The 17853-nt window shown below is 58.5% G+C and overlaps 1 protein-coding gene across 1 annotated transcript; it reads left to right on the top strand.

The window, feature by feature from the left end:
* Nucleotides 1-3717: 3717 nt before the first annotated feature.
* Nucleotides 3718-17853, top strand: Lemd2 (LEM domain nuclear envelope protein 2). The gene is made up of 9 exons (XM_004846763.3): nt 3718-4466; nt 5953-5993; nt 8078-8153; nt 10592-10668; nt 11828-11907; nt 13450-13595; nt 14477-14578; nt 14651-14753; nt 16914-17853. The coding sequence occupies exons 1-9, from the start codon at nt 3764-3766 to the stop codon at nt 17062-17064; spliced, it is 1479 nt and encodes a 492-aa protein (XP_004846820.1). The 5' UTR covers nt 3718-3763; the 3' UTR covers nt 17065-17853.

The following is a 17853-nucleotide window of genomic DNA, read 5'->3' as shown; positions in this document are numbered from 1 at the left end:
AATTACCAAGCTATGCGGATTTGCCATGAAATTGAATAGTTAAAAGCAAAGAGTAATTGCCTGATATCTGTACTCTGTAATTTAGTATAATCTAATCATGGACAAAGCCCAGAAGAAAACATTCTGAAAGCATTACATTTTTCTTCATATACAATTTGTTATCAACATCAGGCAACGCGTTCCATGCCTCTAAAGGAAGCCTTACCCACAGATATCAAAGTGTGAGCATGGTCAAGAGACTGAGCGTTTTGTTTAATTTCTAATAGATTATAAAAAGCAGGTGGCATGGCTGCCCATTAAACCCCACTCTGGCAGTCAGCCCCCTTTGTTAAGCCGCCCCCAGACCTGGGGAGAGGTGATGAGGGGTGACCTCCCCTTACACAGGGTACTGAAATGAGCACCACCACTGCATGGCTCAAAGGAAGCCCAGAAGCCAGGCACAGTGGCACACACCAGCATACTGGGAAGCTGAGGCAGGAGGATTGCAAGTTTCAGCCAGCCTGGGCAACCTAGCAAAACTCTGTTGCAAAAATTTAAAAACAAAAAAAAGTTATTAAAGGGCTGGGGATGTAGGCCAGTGTGAAGGCTCTGGATTCAATCCCCAGTAGCACTTGAAAATTTAAAAAAGAGAAAGAAAAAGAAAGCAAGCCCAGCAGAGCCAAGGCCCTCTGAGCAGGGACCAATGACGGGTCCCCAGGTCCCCAGTCCCTGAGCACCTAGAGGAGCTGGTGAATGTGTGCAGGGCTTTCTGCAGAAAGAGGAGAATGGAACCCACTGAAAGATTTATGGCCATTATTATTATAAGGCTCTGCGGAGGCAGGGAGCGGCCAGCAGGAAGGAGGCCTGGAGAACCAGGGAGCCCTGAGCAGCCCCTGCACCTCGGAGTGCGTGGATGTGGATGTGGGTACTAAGCGGATGGAGCCCCTGCAGCCTGTGTTTCCTCTTTGCCTTTAATAAATCAGGAAGCCTGACTGCGGCCTGAGCCACTCACCTTAAAAAAAACCAACACAGAGCGATAAGAAAGGAGGGCTCCTGCTCAGCTGTTGGCTTTGCAACATCTCCCTTCTCTGTCAAGCACGCCTCCCCCACCCCACCCCCAAGCAGGCCCCAGGGACAACCACACTGGAAACAGGGCCTCCATGGCTCTGAGGTCCCAGGAGGGTCTGGGGGGGTTCTGGACAAGGGTGGCTAAGGATGCCTGAGGCCAAGCAGCAAAGCGACTCCACTAAAAATGAGAAAAAGAGCCTTGGGGACAAAGCCAGTGGCTGGACAGGAGAGGAGGCAATGTGAATCTGGAGAAGAAGCCATGTTTGGTGGCACGTGCTTGGGAGGCTGATATAGGAGGATCCCAAGTTCGAGCCCAGCCTGGGCAACGTAGTAACTTGGCAAGACTCTGTCTCAAAATTAAAAAAAATAAGGGCTGGGAATGTAGCTCAGAGCGAAGGCCCTGGGTTCGATCCCCAGTACTGGAAAAAAATCCAGAGAAGAGGCAGGACTGGAGCTTCGAGCTCAGGAGGGACAAGGAAGGCCAAAACCTGGGAGGGAGGGCAAGTGTGATTTGCGAGGCTTCTCCTGCGGAACAGGCAGACCCGAGCAGGTGGCCCTTTAGACCCAGAAGGTCAGGTATTGGCTGCCGGAAGCCACAGTGCGGGCAGAAGGGTGCCCTGCGTGACGGGCACTGCTACGCCCATCTGGGTCCCCTCTGGTTCCCAGTGGAGGGAGGTCAGGCTGGGGAAGGGCCGTGGGCTGTTCGGCTCCACAGGTGTACAAGAGTGGCAGCCGTGGGTGGGGATTTAGCTCAGTGGTTTTGCCGCCCGCTACGCAAGCGCAATGACCCTGAGTTCGATCCCCAGTCCAAAAAAAAAAAAAAAAAGATTGGCAGCCGTACTCCTGGACACAAGGGAGGCGACAGGACCTCCTGCCGTGTACCACTGCAAGGGGGGCTCCGGTTCAGTGCATGTGTGAAAGCACCCCAAGATCCATTGTGATAAAATAGCCCATAACTCTGTGAAATGCTGCACCGTTCACTTTGTTTAAGCATCAGTTTCAGGCCTTCTTAGAATGCACAGGGCCAGTATTGATGCCGAAAGGCTCATTCTTTCTCTATTGAACTGCACAGCTGCAAGGAGTTGCACAAATGTTACCAACTCATTTGTCATGCAAACAGTGCTTCGGAAAGAAATAAAATACTATTATGTGGTATGTGTGTTAGGCAATCACTATATCAAATCCATGGCACTCCGTGCAAACACAGGCAGAGGAAAGGAAAACAACACTTGGTGAGAGAAATCGCACCACAAGGGAGCAGCTAAGTCGGGGAACAGGGAGGCTGAGGCTGTAATTTTCTCAGCTACGTGGCCAGTGCTGAATACCCCGGGGTGGAGCAAGTGGCAGGCAGGCAATACCCTGACAGAGGAGCCGGGCCCAGGGCCCAGGAGGGAGGGACAGACAGGTAGGGGTGGCAGAGGGACTGTTGGCAAAGCCACAGGGAGACCCCAGGGAGGACAGAGAAATGACAGGAGGTGGAAATGCTGGGGGCAGTGAGAGTCTGAGAGCTGCTGGAGGTTGTGGAACAGGAAGAGGGGCAGGAGATGGGAGCTGTATTTTCATTGCTACTGCGGCCCTCTCTTCCCTGAGGGGCTTCCCGCTGAGCGCCTCCCTGTAACCAAATCGCCTGCCCTGCAGGAGGCTCCGCACTGCACTGGCTGCAAGGATTTGGGTTAAGTATAAACAGGGACTAGAGTGTGCTAGGCACAGTCCCAAGCACCTTAGACAAATGACCTCTTCTCGTCCTCCCAGCAACCACGTGGTGTAACCGGCAAACAGGCTGAACATGCTAACTGGATGCAATCACGCCACCCTGGAGTTGGAGTTGGGACCAGAGCCGCATCCTAACCACACCGACCGAAGCAAGACTGTGGGGCTCTGGGGTCCCCTCCCACCCACTTCTCCTTAGGAGAATCCCACCACGCAGCCGCAGGGCTCAGCCGCCCCCACAGCCAGACCTGTGGCCCAGTGTCCACGGCGGAGCGGGTCGCCTTGCAGCTGGAAATATCAAGGGCCAATCTACCCAGCCTGGGTGCTTGCTGCTGGCCAGGAAAACAGGCCCTGTCCGCCGCAGCCCCGGCGTGCTTGGGTCTCCACCACCCAAATAAACCTGATCACGCATCGGTCCCCACGCACAGAGTGGCAAATGATCGAGTCTCCCATTCTTGGTGGCAGCTTGTTTCTAACCATTAAGCAATTCATCCATTAAATCAACACTTTACTGAATGTCCACTACACGCCAAGGACAGCGCTTGGGTCAGAGAACTCAGGGATAAACACCACCAGGCCTAACAAACCAGGGAAAGGGAGATTGGTAGAGCAAAAGAAGAAACAAAAAAGGCCTGGCATGGTAGCACACGCCTGCAGTCCCAGCAGTGGGAGGCTGAGGCACGAGGATCGCCTCAGCGAGGCCAGCCTGGGCAACATAGTGAGTTCAGGACCAGCCTGAACTACAAAGGGAGACCCTGCCTCAACCCCCCCCCCCCAAAAAAAAACCTACCCCAAAATAAACCACACCTGACCTTCCCAATATGGCGGCTCTAAACACGGAGTCAGACCTCCTTACCATGGCCGACCCGTTGGCCAGGCACCGACCTCCCCAATATGGCGCCTAGGGCCGACCTTCTCATCATGGCGTGCGGCCCCGCCCGCCTTGCCGCGGTCACCGGCGGGAGCAGTTCCGGGTACGCTGCGCGCCGGGGGCGGTGTCCTGGCCATGGCCGGCCTGTCGGACCTGGAGTTGCGGCGGGAGCTGCAGGCCCTGGGCTTCCAGCCAGGACCCATCACCGACACCACTCGGGACGTCTACCGCAACAAGCTGCGCCGCCTGCGGGGGGAGGCCCGCCTGCGCGACGAGGAACGGCTGCGGGAGGAGGCCCGGCCGCGGGGCCCGGAGCGGCTGCGGGAGGAGGCCCGGCTGCGGGAGGAGGCACCGTTGCGCGCCCGGCCGGCCGCGGCCTCCCAGCGGGCAGAGCCCTGGCTGTCCCCGGCGTCCCCGAGCGCGGCCCACCCGACCGCGGGAGGCTATGGAGCCTGGGCCGGGAGCCGCGGGCTCTCCTACGCCGCCCGCCCCGCGCCTCTGCGGCGCCGCGCCTCGTTCCGGGGCAGCTCCGAGGAGGACGAGGACGCGCGGCCGCCCGCCAGGCCCACCCTGGGCCCGGCCCGCCGCTGGTGGGCCTCGTCCCCGGCCCTGGCCCGGCCGCTGGCCAGCCTAGGCCCCGACCCGCGCCCCGGCCTGCGGGCCCCGCGAGCGGGCTCTGCGGGAGCAGCGCGGGCCCGGCCCGAGGCGGGGCGACGGCTGGAGCGCTGCCTGTCTCGGCTGCTGCTCTGGGCCAGCCTGGGGCTGCTGCTCGTCTTCCTGGGCATCCTCTGGGTGAAGATGGGCAAGCCCTCGGCGCCGCAGGAGGCGGAGGACAACAGTACGTCCCGGGCCGGCTCAGGGGAGGGCCCAGGGTGCCCAGCGCCCCACTGCCCAGTCTTCTCACCTGCAGACCCTCACCTTCCTCCTTCCCGCATCTACAGTGATTTCTGCCTTCACTTTCTCCTACTCTGTCCTCCCCTAGCCCTCAGTCTAACGCCTCCCTTTCAGCCACGTGCTAGGAGCACGCGGAATTCTACCCAGACCTCTCAGTTTTTCTTTCTGGAGAGAAAGCCACACACCCCCGACAGACAGACTCAGACCTTTTTGATTCTTCACTTGATCTTTCGCTCACTCATACTTAGTGCCCATCTGAAGGGCCCCACATGTCACTGGTCTACAGATGGGATCTGGTTAGGGTCCCAGCTTTGCAGCACCAGAAAGACCACAGGGCCTTCGTGTGTCAGGAGGTTATGGTAGCCCTGCTTGTGGGCAGGTGTGGGTGAACCTTTTGAAAGCTTAAACTGATCCCAAGGGGAAGCATCTATTTTTGCATGCAGCACCCTGGGATCTGACTCAGGGACACTCCCAGCCATCCACTCACATTATTTATTAGATGCCCCAGTGAGAGGTGAGCAGGACACAGTTCTCACCTGCGCAGCTGAAGATGCATGTGTTCCCCAAAAGAGAAAGTTGCCTGTCTGTTACCTCCAGGCTCTGGTCTAACAGGAAGCAACATTAAGATCCTTTCATTTAAAATTGTATAAAAGTGACACTCCAGTTCACCAACTTCTGATATTCTCTGCAAAGCATGAATGTGGTTAGTTCTGTTCCTGGTCAAGGCCGCCTTCGCGTGCCTAGCAGGAACAGCTGATGCAGGGGAAAGGGAAATCGTGCCTTAGCATGGCAGTACCGGACGTTTGTGTCTGTACCAGTCGGGGCTCGCAGGCAAATGCAGACACCGGATGGTTTCTCTGCTGAGAGAGAGCAGTTTGTCAATTCGGAATGGTTGGTCCATGAATATGTCCGTATGTATTTCTGCTAGAGAAACTAATCAGACCTGGCTGTCATGGGCTGCACTGGTGCTGTCACCACGCTAGTGATGCTCACTGCTGAGGTAGAAGAGGACATGGGGATGTACCCTGGGATCTACCTGGAGTCACCTTCCGTGATGGCGTTAGTCCCTGCCCAGTACAACATTGTCTATCATTCATGAAACTGTCCAATATGTTGTCTTGTTGAGCCTCTGAGTGAAGCAAGGAGGGCCCATTTGATCCTATTTTTCAGATGAGAATACACAAGTCCCATGTGGTTGAGTTGCCCAGGAACCTACAGCTACTTGTTTTCAACTGGGATGAGGACCTAGCTATTCAAATTCTTAATCCAGAATTGGGAAACCCTTGCGTTTTGCTATCAGCTATTAGACATCTTCCTAATTGCCACCCTTGTGTCAGTGATACTGTACTTCCCCTGGGTTGTGAGTGCTCTCTGTCTTCTCTTTCTCAACCCACACTTTTTAATCTCTCTGTTTCTTTTCTTGGTCTCAGTGAAATTATTGCCAGTGGACTGTGAGAGAAAAACAGATGAGGTGAGTTTGAATTTCTCTTGCTTTTGTTATTCCTCCTGACAATGCTTACCACCATCTGGAGGTGAACGTCCCAGAAAAAGATCATAATGGGTTCGTTTGCAGGGAGGGCTTCCTGTAAGGACCAGAATCACGTTGTGTTCTGTGATGTTTGTGTCAGACTCAATTGTGGCAGTGAAGGAGCACTTGAAATACAGAGAATTGAGCTCCCCATATGCAACCCTGGGCTGTTAGGGAAGCTCTCTCATCAGCCTCACATCGGGGGCTTTGATCTTCTGCCTGAGTTGATCTGGGGAGGGAGATGCAGCGGGCTGTTGAAGGACCTTCGAGCGTCAGGAGGAAGGGCTAGCAGTGTCTAAGCTTCATCAGGAGGCCAAGCTCTCAGTTCTGCGATCTCTCTCTCTGGTGTACGTCAGCAGCTCTAAAAATGCTGTTCTGATTTGACACATCACAGGAGGTTTGTTTGCAACACATTGTGGGTGGAATTAGCCCTCTTAGTCTGTGCTTACCGTAGATTTGTTTTATGAAGACCTAATGTTCTCTACAAATAATATTCAAGTGAGGCAAGCAGCATCCATTTATGAATCACACAGGCCGCATTAGCGAGGTGCTGGGATGCCGGTGCCTGCGATAGTCTGGGGGAGATACAAGGCAATAAATTTTCAGGTCATAAATCCTACAGGAGGAGTCTTGTGCTGCCAGAGGGCCTGACTTAGTAGTCTAATTATTAAGTGTGTGATGCCAGGCCTCCACAGCCCAGAGGCTGGGAAAGAAATGACATATGGTCACTGGGCCACCCCTGCATTGATAGGCTGTTACCCCTGTTAATGAAGGACATCCTGCTGCAGATCACCAATTTTGTTTTTCCTTGGCTTCTGGTGTGTCACGTTTGGGGGTGTCTTATAACATTCATTTATTGCTGTCATCCACAAAATATCTGTGCTTCTTGGTTATTTTGCAAAAACACTTTCCTCAGTTTAACCTGCCTTCTGTCGTAAACACTTCGGTGGATGATTAGAGCAAGTGGCCCGGAAGCATAGGTGGCTAGAGAGGACACCCAAATGTTGAAGACTAAAAACAAAACCAGGAAAAAATAACTCCAGTAATACTCCTCTAGTGATGTTAGCTGCATTTGCCCTTTAATTAGAAAAGGGTTCCCTGGTTTCTGTTCGCAGGTCCTTCGTATCTCTAAATGTCAGGCCCCAAGTAAATGGCTCATTCACTCCCAGGCCCTTCTCGGAGCTGGACACAGTCAGAGCCACTTCAGTGAGCCCAGAGAGCCACAGACACACTCCACAGACAGCTGCTGCAACCGCGGGCCAGGCCTAGAGAGTCCCTCTCTGGAAATAAATCTTGCCGCCTGCATTTGACCATGGGACAGCAGGCCCCAGCCGCACCCCCACTGATTTCCCAGGGTGCCCTCGGCCTTCGGTGGCCCTGGGCGCAGGCAGGCCGGGAGGTGCTTCTTGGTTCTGCTGTGGCTCTTGCTGAAGGTCCCCTCCTGTGCATGGCTCCAGGCCCACCCAGAAGCTGGGCAGGCATCGGAGTATCGGACAAGAGCCCTTCCCGTCTGGGCCATGGAAGACTCTGACACTTTGTGTTTCTCATGCTGCGGCGGAGTGGGGACAGGCAGGAGTGGGTGTGCTGTCCTCATTGGGCCCTCTCCCTGTCTCCTGTGGGTGGCGTCAGCGGGCTGAGTGGTTTGCACGTGAGCCGGTATGGATCCCTCACGAAGTCCCTACTCAGGAGGGCCCCAGGTTCCCCGAAACTGACGGCAGGGCAGCAGCCCTGGGTCATGGGCCCCTTTAGCCGGCCTTTACTCCAAGGAGGCTCAGGGCAGAGGCCACAGTACTCTGGGAAGCCATCCATGCATTACCGCGTCTGCCTGAGGCTCAGACTCCGCTTTGACAGTGTCCTCAGGCGAGTAACCCACTTCTTATCACCTCTGGGCCCAGCACTCTGCAGGACTGGTCTCTGTTTCTTTAAATCCCGAGCTGTCCCTTGCTGTCAGGACGCACTGACCCAGTGGTGGGAGAGGCAGGAAGGGACAGGCAGACGCCTGCTGACCACTTGTCCTGTGCTTTCAGTTCTGCCAGGCCAAGCAGAAGGCGGCCTTGCTGGAGCTGCTGCACGAGCTCTACAACTTCCTGGCTGTCCAAGCCGGTGAGTAGGCCTCGGCCCTGCCCCGCCCTATGCCCGGGAGGCACTCTCACACTTTGCAAGCCTGGTATTGTATGACACACGTATGGCTCTTCAAGGGCGCCCAGTGCTGGCCTGGGCACGGGCCTTTCGGCAGATGTCCCCTTCTCTGGGACGCTTCCCATCTTGTGCTCTGGGGGCGCATGTTGGCGGAAGGGTGCAGGCCCCAGGTTTTATCAGGGCCTGTGTCCTCCACCCTGACAGTCAGCCAGGCCAGGGGACAGGCCTCGGGCCTGTGCAGGAAGCAGGTGGTGGCACATCTGGTCCTGATGGCACCATCTGGCTGCAGGACCCTGGTCCTCCCAGAGCCGCTGTCTCCGGTGTGTCTCAGTGGTCTCCGGGCTGTCTTCTCGGCAGTGCCGTCCTCGGGTAGGCACTGTCCACACCTCCGGAGTGCCCTCTGGAAACCCAGCAGCAGCCCCACTCTGTCTGGTGAACTTTCTTGTGCCTGGAGGTTGGAGGGGTCACCGTGCTATTCCGACCCCCCATCTGCAGGGCTCTCAGAAGCACTGGGGCACAGTGCAGGTAATGCCCAGGGCTTGGCACAAGAAGCAGACAGAGCGGTTTGGTCGCTACCGACCGAGCAGCAGAGGTCAGGCGGACTTGCACTGGGCCCCATCCTGTGGCCCAGTCTTATGGGCGTCCTCTGTGACTGTGACTTGGAGCATTCAAAGTGGCTGAAGATCCACCCAAGAGCACCTCGCAGAGGGCCAGAGCCAGGGCTCCTGCTCACATCCCTGTCGTCCTGGGCATCCTGCGCAGGCCCAGGCCTGGGTGCTAATGGTCCAGTCAGTCGTGGTCCAAGGACCCAAGGCACCAGCATCACCGGCAGTTTCGTGGAAATGAGAGTTCATTCCAAGCCCTGTCTTCCTGCACCGAGTCAGAACCAGTACTGTAGCAGGATCCTGGGGACATGTGTGCTCCTGGCTTGAGCCCTTCCCTGCACCAGGCCGGTGGCTGTTTCTTCTCCGTTCTGCCTTCCATGTGGGGTCCCAGCTTATTCCTGGCGCCTGCTGCCCCCTGACCAGCCTGGCAGGGGCAGCTGTGAAGGCACAGGTCTCACCTGGACAAGCCAAAGGGAAGTGCAACCTCTCTGCTGGCCACACCCTAAGCCCCTCCTCTGGAAGGGGTCAGGAAAGGGTCCTGGGCCCAGGCAGGGGGGTCTGCACCACGTCTGCAGCCCCGGTGGGACCACTTGTACGTATGTGCAGGGAGGGGACAGGCGGGAGTGACTGGCAGGCACAGGAAGCAGCAGCTTCACAGAGGAAGGAGGTGCAGATTGGACACAGTGGCTGCCTGTGGACGCCAGGCCACCAGACCTCAGTCCAGCGGATGACGGGGGTGAGGAGGGCTTTGAGCAGGGAGCCAGGTGCTGGGAAGGTGGCCGCAGCAGCCTCCCGAGTGGTGCAGTGTCATTCACACAACCGTCTCCAAGCTTTATTGACAAAGCACATGGATCGGAGAGAGGACAGGAAGAAACCAATCAGGAGGCCATCGAGGCAGTCAGGCTGGGGACAGAAGGATGGCAGAAGCCACCTTGGCCTCGGGACACACAGTGTCAAGATCAAGTGAAGCGGGGACAGCAGCTGTGTTGGGGTGGAGGGCGGCGGCAGCTCACTGTGAAGAAAGAGCTGGGTACAGTGGCGCCTTCAACCCTCCCTACCCGCTTGCAGGCCACAGACAGGCGCCCCAGCTGTGCCAGGGGAGGGCTGAGGCCCTAAGGGGCTGCGAGGGTCCTGTGCACGCCAGGCCCCTCGCCCTCCCTGCCATCCACAGGAAGCAGTGCCTGGCAGCAGCCCAGGCCCTTGCAGGAGAGCTACGGGCCAAGCCAGCCTGGGAGTCTCTAAGAGAGCTGGGCCAACTGGAAGCCCCGGGGGCAGGGCCCGGGGCTGAAGGCTGGGCAGGATTGGGCAGGTGCTGCCACACCGAGGCCCTCTGCCCAGTGACCCCTGCCTTCCTCCACGGGCATCGTGGGCATCTCTGCCCGGGACCACGCTGCCAGCCCGAGTCATGATCAAACCCCTGTGGTGCCACGGCCTCCCTGCCTTTCCTTTTTCCCAGGCTGTGTTTATTTATAGTGCCATTCTGGTACCTTCCAAAACTATCTGTCTGATCCTTTTAGGGATCAATTGCAAACAGACCTTGGTATTGGGCAGCTTTTTAGTCATTTAATGCAAATTGCCACACTGCTTTGCAGGTCAGGTTTTAATGATCTGGAATCGATCCAAACTAAGTGGCTTTTGATCTTGCTGGAGAGTGAAGATACCCCACAGAAGCCGGGAGCCACCGGCCACACACTCCCGATTAGAGCTGATGGCTTGATTCTTGCTGCAGTTTTAGTCCCTTTCAGAGTAGTTCTTCTCTCACCATATCTGTGTTTGAATGTGTCTTTTTTCTCCCAGGTAATTTTGAGTGTGGAAATCCAGAGAAGCTAAAGAGCAAATGCATTCCCATTCTGGAAGCCCAGGAATACCTAGCAGTGAGTAGGCTGTGTGGCCTCAGTCCCAAGGGCTGGGGCTTTGGTACTGATCCTTTAAGCCCTGCAGGTTTTCCCTTTTTTGTCTTGTGTTTGCTTTGTGACTTTTGGCTTCGCTCTCTTTTTTAAACTTAGTGGAACGTTAGGCTACCCAAGACAAGGGGGCCACAATGGGCACTGCTCCCCAGTGTGGCTGCTCCCTCCTGCCCAGCTGCCTATCACCAGTCAAACGATGGCTGCAGGTTCCCTTTTTCTTCCTTTCCTTTCCTTTTCTTCTCTTTCATGTGTCTGTGTGATATTGGGGGTGGAACCCAGGGCCTTCATACTAAGCCACATGCCCATCCCACCCCCCTTTAATTTTTTTTCTCTTTTTTTGTATCGGAGATCGAACTCAGGACCTTGTGCTTGCAAGGCAGGCAGTGAAACCACTGAGCTAAATCTCCAGCCCTATTTTCATTTTTTGAGACAAGATCTCACCAAGTCACTAAGTTGCAGGGACTGGGCTTGAACTCCAGATCCTCCCGCGTTGGCCCATCAGATGCTTGGACCACAGGCGTGTGCCTCCATGTCCAGCTCAGGATCCCCTTAAGCCCTGTTCCCCGCTCCCCCTTTCAGCACTCTCAGGGTACACATTTGACCTGCCCATTTAACCCGTGGTTCCATTCAGACCTCTCAGGGTCCATTTAAGTTTCCGCATGGCCTCCAGATGGTAGAATTATGGAACTCTGGAGCCAGCCAGCCGGGACCTGTGGGCGTCCAGTTCCACTTGCATTGCAGAGGAGACTGAGGCTGGAGAGGGTCAGGGACTTGCAGGAGGACACACAGTCCGGGAGCGGTCACCAGCCCTGCCCCCAGCCCACACCCTTTTCCATTGGGCCCGGGATGCGCTGGGTCGGCTTGAAGCTCCAGCCCTGGGCGGCCTCTGGCCGCCCCCCAGCCGCACTGCCTTCCTCCCTTGCTCCCGTGCAGCCTTCTCTGGTCAGAGCCCCTTGCTGCTTCTCATCACTGCAGATTTCCTCCCTGCCAGTTCGTGTGCATCTAGCAGAACGGGTGGGCTGCAGGGAAAGGGTTCCTTAGTCCAGCTGCAGGGAATGCAGTTCCGGTTCCGGTTCTGGTTCCAGCCGCCCCGCCCAGGGGCAGCTCTAACCTCCCTCCCCCACAGAACGTGACCAGCAGCTCCTCTGCCAAGTTCGAGGCGGCGCTGACCTGGATACTGAGCAGCAATAAGGACGTGGGCATCTGGTGAGTGCTCACAGTGGGCCAGAAGTCGGTGTGGCTGGGGAAGGTGGTTCTGGCAGCAGAGTCCGAGCAGAGCAGCTTCAGGAGTTGCCCGATCCAGCTGCTGGGGTGCTGGTGGGGCATCCCAGCTGGTCCTGCTTCGGGGCCCCCATCTGCCCTCTTCGTTGTCCATCCCAAGTGGTTTGCTAGGGACGACGTTTTTCTGCATTTCCTCTCCGTGGGTGCGAGTTTTCATTTGTAGATGAAATGATTCTGTATGTTGCTTTTACTCAGTGTGGAAATTGCTTGGGAAATACTGGATTTGATTCTGATGGAGCAGTTTCCGCTCGCTTTTATCACAGGCGAGCACTGTTAGCAGAGATAGCAAACCCTTTCAGAAGGCTGAAAGGCCCGGGCAGCTGCTCAGCGGGGGAAAGGGTGCCTTGCCCTGGAGACCAGTGTGGAAGGGTAGGCTTCACCTGGCCCTGCCTGCGCCTCTGTCCACCTGTCAGGACCTCTGTTCAGCTCCAGCTCCTGATATCAAAAGGCCCTCGAGGGTTTTGTTTGTTTCCTCTAATCCGCCCAAATGACTAATTCCATCAGCAGTGCATCCAGCAGAAGCCCCTGAGCAGCACAGCCCAAAGCTCGCTAACTGGATGCATAGCATGATTAAAATTCGCCAGCTTACAAAACAGCTGCCCTCGGTGGCTGAGCGATTTTCTTGTGTTGAAAAAGGCAGAGGAGAATACGGATTTTCTCCTCCACAGCGCCCGTGGAAGCCACTAACGCAGGAATGATGGAACTCGCCTTCCCACACCGGGGAGGGCAGCTGAGCTCAGACAGTCAGCATTGAAAATGGGGCACAGGGCCCAGAGTTTAGCTCAGTGGTGCCGCCACCTGCCTCACAAGTGCAAGGTCCCGAGTTGGATTCCCAGTACCGGGGGGGGGGGGGGATGTTTCTTCCTGTATATAAAAATATGTACCACTTAAGACATGTTTGCTTTGATGTAAGTATAATAAAACAATGAAACATTTCAAAAAAAGAAAAAGAAAATGGGGCACAGGAAACCAGGTGGCTTCTGATCGCAGCCATCCCGAGCCCCCCCTCCCCGACGCTCTGTGACCTTTACACTTAAACAGCTTATGTGGCCACCGTCACAGAGCAAAAGCGCAACCTCCCAGATTCTGTCTTTCGGTTCTTGCCGTGCAATTGCAAAGCCAGTGATTCAGTAAACATTTCCATTTCTCTATGCTGGGAGGTGGGAATCCAATTTACAGTTTAATCTTCTGCACGCTGAGAGAGGTTGTCAAAGACCCGACAGAGGGGGCATCACTTTAGCGGTAGGGGCTGGAGCTTGCTGCCATCTTGAAAGCTTTATTCTTTCTAAGTAGCCAACGTGGGACATTTCTCGGAAGAGCATAGGCAAGATACCAGCCCCGCTCTGTAGCGAGTCAGGGCCCCCAGGGCACCCCCATCCTCTACCTCTTGCCTCCTCCGACTCGGAGTGGGGCTCAGGCCTGGGCTCAGAGCCCTGGGTGCCGTTAGAGCCCCATGCCCTGTCACAGGTTGAAAGGGGAAGACCCGTCCGAGCTGGTGACGTCCGTGGACAAGGTGGTCTGCCTGGAGTCTGCCCGGCCCCGCATGGGTGTCGGCTGCCGGCTGAGCCGCGCCCTGCTCAACGCGGTCACCCACGTGCTCATCTTCTTCTGGTGTAAGTCCTGGCCCACTGGGCCTCAGAGCCATGAGTGATGCGGTACAGAAATCCCCCACCCCAGGGCTCATCTCTGGCTCGCGAACTGGAGGTCTGTGTAATAAAACAGGAGATGAACAAGTCGGCCTCTGCCCTGGCTGTTGGTCCTTGGGGATTGGTGGTGGGAGCCTCAGGGTGACTAGAAATGTCCTTGATGCAGGCCAGGGGAATGTCAGCCTCCCTGAGCGGCATCCGGACTGGGCAGGCGCTGGTGCCACCGCTTCCGGCTGCTGTGCAGAGCAACCCTGGGCAGGAGGCACAGCAGGGGCTTGGCCTAATTTTACTCCCTGAAAAATGTAAACATCTCAGGGAGCTGCAGATAGCTGACAAGAGCAGGAAGGACGTGGGCCGGGCGGCCGGGCTGGGAAGAGCAGGTCTCACCTGCTGGCCTTGCCAGCCTTTGAGCGAGGGCGTCAGCGTGCCTCTGAGGCCAGAGGCCCCGGCACTGAGCCCGCCTGGTGGCCAGCGCCTCGCACTGCCCTCCCCCTGGCTGGCAGGCTGGAGATCATTATCGGCAGCAGCATCTCAGAATACAAAGGCCCGCATGTATCCCTGTCTGAAATGAGTTCCTGCTCCGGGGGAGGACATGAAAGCCTGGGGCGTGTGGGGAGAGACAGATCTGTAAGGCTGGGGATGCCTCTGCTGACTGAGGCGGGAGGACGCTGCTCACTTCGCAGCCCGTCCTCCCCGCACGTGTCCGAGCCTCATTTTCCTGCGCTTGCCCTGCTCCTGCCGTAGTAGGTCCCTCGGCCCCCAGCACAGCGTCCGCCCACAGGGACTCCACAGAGGGGCTGAGCAGCCTGGGCCGGCACCAGGGACTGACAGCGCCTTGTTCCCCCCAGGCTTGGCCTTCCTCTGGGGGCTCCTGATCCTCCTGAAGTACCGATGGCGGAAGCTGGAGGAGGAGGAACAGGCCATGTACGAGATGGTGAAGAAGATCATAGGTGCGTGCTCCCCGGCCCGAGGGCGGCCTGCACCCGCCGCAGCCACGCCCTGAACTGTGCTGTCTCCCACAGATGTGGTCCAGGACCACTACGTGGACTGGGAGCAGGACATGGAGCGCTACCCGTACGTGGGCATCCTGCACGTGCGTGACACCCTCATCCCTCCACAGAGCCGGTGAGTACAGCTGAGCCCATGGGAGGAGGCCCAGCCCGGGTAGGCAGGACCTGAGACGGCGCGTGTGGCGGCGGGGCCAGCTGCTCTGTGGAGACCTCTGCTCGTGCTGGCTGTGGGGTGGACAGAGCCCCCACAGGGGTCCAGCCTGGAGGGCGGAACAGGTCCAGAGTGTCGGGGCTGGGGCACAGCACAGCCAGCTTTCTGGCCCTTCCCTGTGATTCTCACCGTGCCTGCCTCAGGGAGGCTGTAGCAGGCTGGGCCCTCGTGGTCTCAGGGTGGTGGCCAGCAGCTGCTAGAACACTGCCTGCCTCGCCGGGCCAGCAGGGGGAAAATGGGCTTCCTTTCACTCCTACAGGCAAGAGAAAACCTTCCCCGTAGCTCCTGGGACCCACTCCTCAGGTCCCGTCGGCCAGCATCGGTTCCTTGTGTGTGCGCGAGAGTCTGTTTCCAGGACGGAGGGGAGGGGCTTTCCAGACTTTTGTAGCCGGCCCACAGTCGAATCTGCCAGGCCTCCGTCAGCCTCCGGCACGCGGCTGCTGGGCGGGGTGCAGGGCCCTGGTCCTTCCCACGAGGGCTGCGACTGCTGGGGTTGGGCACCGTGATCCCTGCACGGTGTCACCTCAGGTCGTGGCCCCATGGCAGACGGCCGTGGGCTCTGGCCGTGCTGTTATCTGCTGGCCGAGGGGAGCCCTGGCAGCCAGGCCCTGCCCTGAGCCCTGCACACAGCTCACCTGTCCTCACCATGGCTGCCAGAGATCAGAACAGCGAGGAACCCAGGGAAAGGGGACTCCAAGTCCCTCGCGGCTAGTGGCATCTCTGTGGTGCCTCCAGCAGGCCTATGTGGACGTCACTGCTTTGTGTGCTGCCAGGAGGAACCAGAAGAGCAGACAAGGGTCCATTTGAGACAGGAGGACCTCAGCACCTCCCTGCCCGCCCAGCGCACTTGGGCCAGGCAGGAAGTGTACACAGCAGACTGCAGCGTAGGCCCCTGGGGTGCCCAAAGTCTCCCTAACCCTGACCGGCCCAGGAGTCATTGTGTGACCGTGGGCCACTCGCTCAGCCCTCGTGGCGCCTTTTCCTCCATGGCCTGCGGAGGTGGCGGAGAAGGGGCTGCCCTGTCTGCGCTTGTGTGCACTGGGCATTGTACCCAGGGAGACAGCATCCCTGCCCTGCTGGAGCAACTATTCTGCAGACGGCGACCCCTGACAGGAAGCGGAAGAGGGCTGCGTGCTCCTGGGCAGTGACAGTCCCAAGGGGAAGGGGACAGGGTGCCCAGGAGGTGGCCTCGGAGCTAGCCAAGTCACTGCCTGGCCGGAGCACTCCTCCCTGCGAGGCCACTGGCGCTTGGGTGGAGCTGATGGCACTGCCCAGCCCGTTAGACAAGGACATGAGGGATGGTGCCCCCCGGCCCCAGCCCCAGGCTGCACACCGCAGCGGAGCCGTGAGAGCTGCTGCGGTCAGGCACACGCAGGGTCGGAGCGACTTGAACCTGAGGCCCGCCCACCCCACGTCCTTCCAGGCCAGGCCCTACTGGGGAGGACCTGTTAGTATCTGCCCAGGGGCAGTTGAGGGCCTGCTCCAGAGGCTGAGGCATCGAGGAGCTCGCTTAGAGCAAGAGGCGGTGCTGGGGCGGCAGTGGCTCCGCTGGGCGCCTCATTACCCACAATGGGTGGTGGCGCTGCCTCCTCCTTGGCCCAGCAGGGGGTGCTTCCTTGTCCTTGGAGCCCGTCCCCGGGCAGGTCAGCCTGACTCACCTCCAGGCAGGGAGCCCCTGCACTCCCCTCCTCCATCCGGTGCTGCCCATTCACTGTCCCCTCTTCTCCCGTGGGGTCATGGCCAGTTGGTCCGCCCTGGAACCTCCCAGTCCACTCCGCTGTCCAGCTCTCTGGCCCTGCACAGGGCCCTCCCTGGTGGCCCTGGTTCCTAAGCCTGGGTCTCCCTGTTGGATGCTTCGCTCACCCCAGGCCCCGATGCACTGGGGCTGGACCTGCAGCCCGCAGGAGGCTTGTGGGGGCCCCCTGGTGGGGCTCTGCAGGTCTCGGGTCTCTGCTGGAAGCAGCCGGCCCAGCGCACCCCCACCTTCAACACCCAGCCCCTCCCTGGGCAATGCAGGAAGGGTCTTTGGGCCCAGCCCCCCTCACCTGTGGGCTCTCCTTGCAGGAGGCGCATGAAGCGGGTGTGGGACCGCGCTGTGGAGTTCCTGGCCTCCAACGAGTCCCGGATCCAGACGGAGTCTCACCGTGTGGCTGGGGAAGACATGCTGGTGTGGAGATGGACTAAGCCCTCCTCCTTCTCCGACTCCGAGCGGTAGGCCCGAGCAGGGCCTGTTCCAAGTCTGCCCCCGGACGCCCCAGGGCAGGGCGGCCGGACCCGTGGTGCTGCATTCACACTTGCCTTGACTGCTCCCCCAGGGCGGGAGCCGGGTGAGCCCATGCTCTGTACCCGCTTCGCTGGCAGAAGAGGGGAGAAGGACAGACAGACACGGCAGCAGCTGTGGGGCCCGCAGAGCCAGCGAGCGAGGCTGGCACCAGCTCGGCCAGCAACAGTGACAGGCGGCTGCTGGGCAGTGGGTCGGGACCAGGACGGGGCGGCAGGGCCGGAGCAGCTTGGTCCATGTGCCTTTGGGGTTGCCTGGGAGCTCTGGGGCAGGGGAGAAAGCCTGGCCTCAGGCCGGGGGGTGCTTTCGTCCCAACAGCAAGATGCTAGTTAGAGCCTGTGACTGTAGGGAGCTGTCCGGGAGCCGGGCCGCGCGGCCCCCAGGTCCGAGTGGGCTTCTCCGAAGCTGCAGTTTCACACCAGCCCTGCAGCCAGGAGGAGAGGCGGGCCGGTTCCGGGGCGCTCGGGGCCGCGTCAGGGCTGAGCGCCTCCCCGCGCGAAGCCACCGCCTTGTACTGTGACCGCGGCTCTGGCGGAGCGGGGCGCCGCGCAGCCGCACACTGCCCCCTGTCGGCCGCCGGAAGCCGGTGCCCTAGGACAGCGCTGCGAGAGCCTGGTGTCCGCAGGCAGGAGCGGGCCAGCCCGAGGCGGCCTCCCCTCCGGAAGACTCCTTTCTGGGCTTATTGGAATTTTTGTCTCCTTAATAAAGCTCCAGTCGCCCTCA

This window comes from Heterocephalus glaber, unplaced genomic scaffold (assembly GCF_053883595.1).
Source record: "Heterocephalus glaber isolate CG9 unplaced genomic scaffold, H.glaber_assembly_v1.0 deba00001141, whole genome shotgun sequence".
NCBI lineage: Eukaryota > Metazoa > Chordata > Mammalia > Rodentia > Bathyergidae > Heterocephalus > Heterocephalus glaber.
The sequence above is the reverse complement of the archived record's forward strand: the minus strand, read 5'-3'. Positions and strand labels throughout refer to the sequence as shown.

Excerpts from the sequence above, each read along its gene's own strand:
- Lemd2 (XM_004846763.3), top strand. The coding sequence starts at position 3,764 with ATGGCCGGCCTGTCGGACCTGGAGTTGCGGCGGGAGCTGCAGGCCCTG. Across the intron at positions 5,994-8,077 it reads GTGAGAGAAAAACAGATGAG|TTCTGCCAGGCCAAGCAGAA; the intron begins GTGAGTTTGAAT and ends CTGTGCTTTCAG. Across the intron at positions 8,154-10,591 it reads CTTCCTGGCTGTCCAAGCCG|GTAATTTTGAGTGTGGAAAT; the intron begins GTGAGTAGGCCT and ends TTTTTCTCCCAG.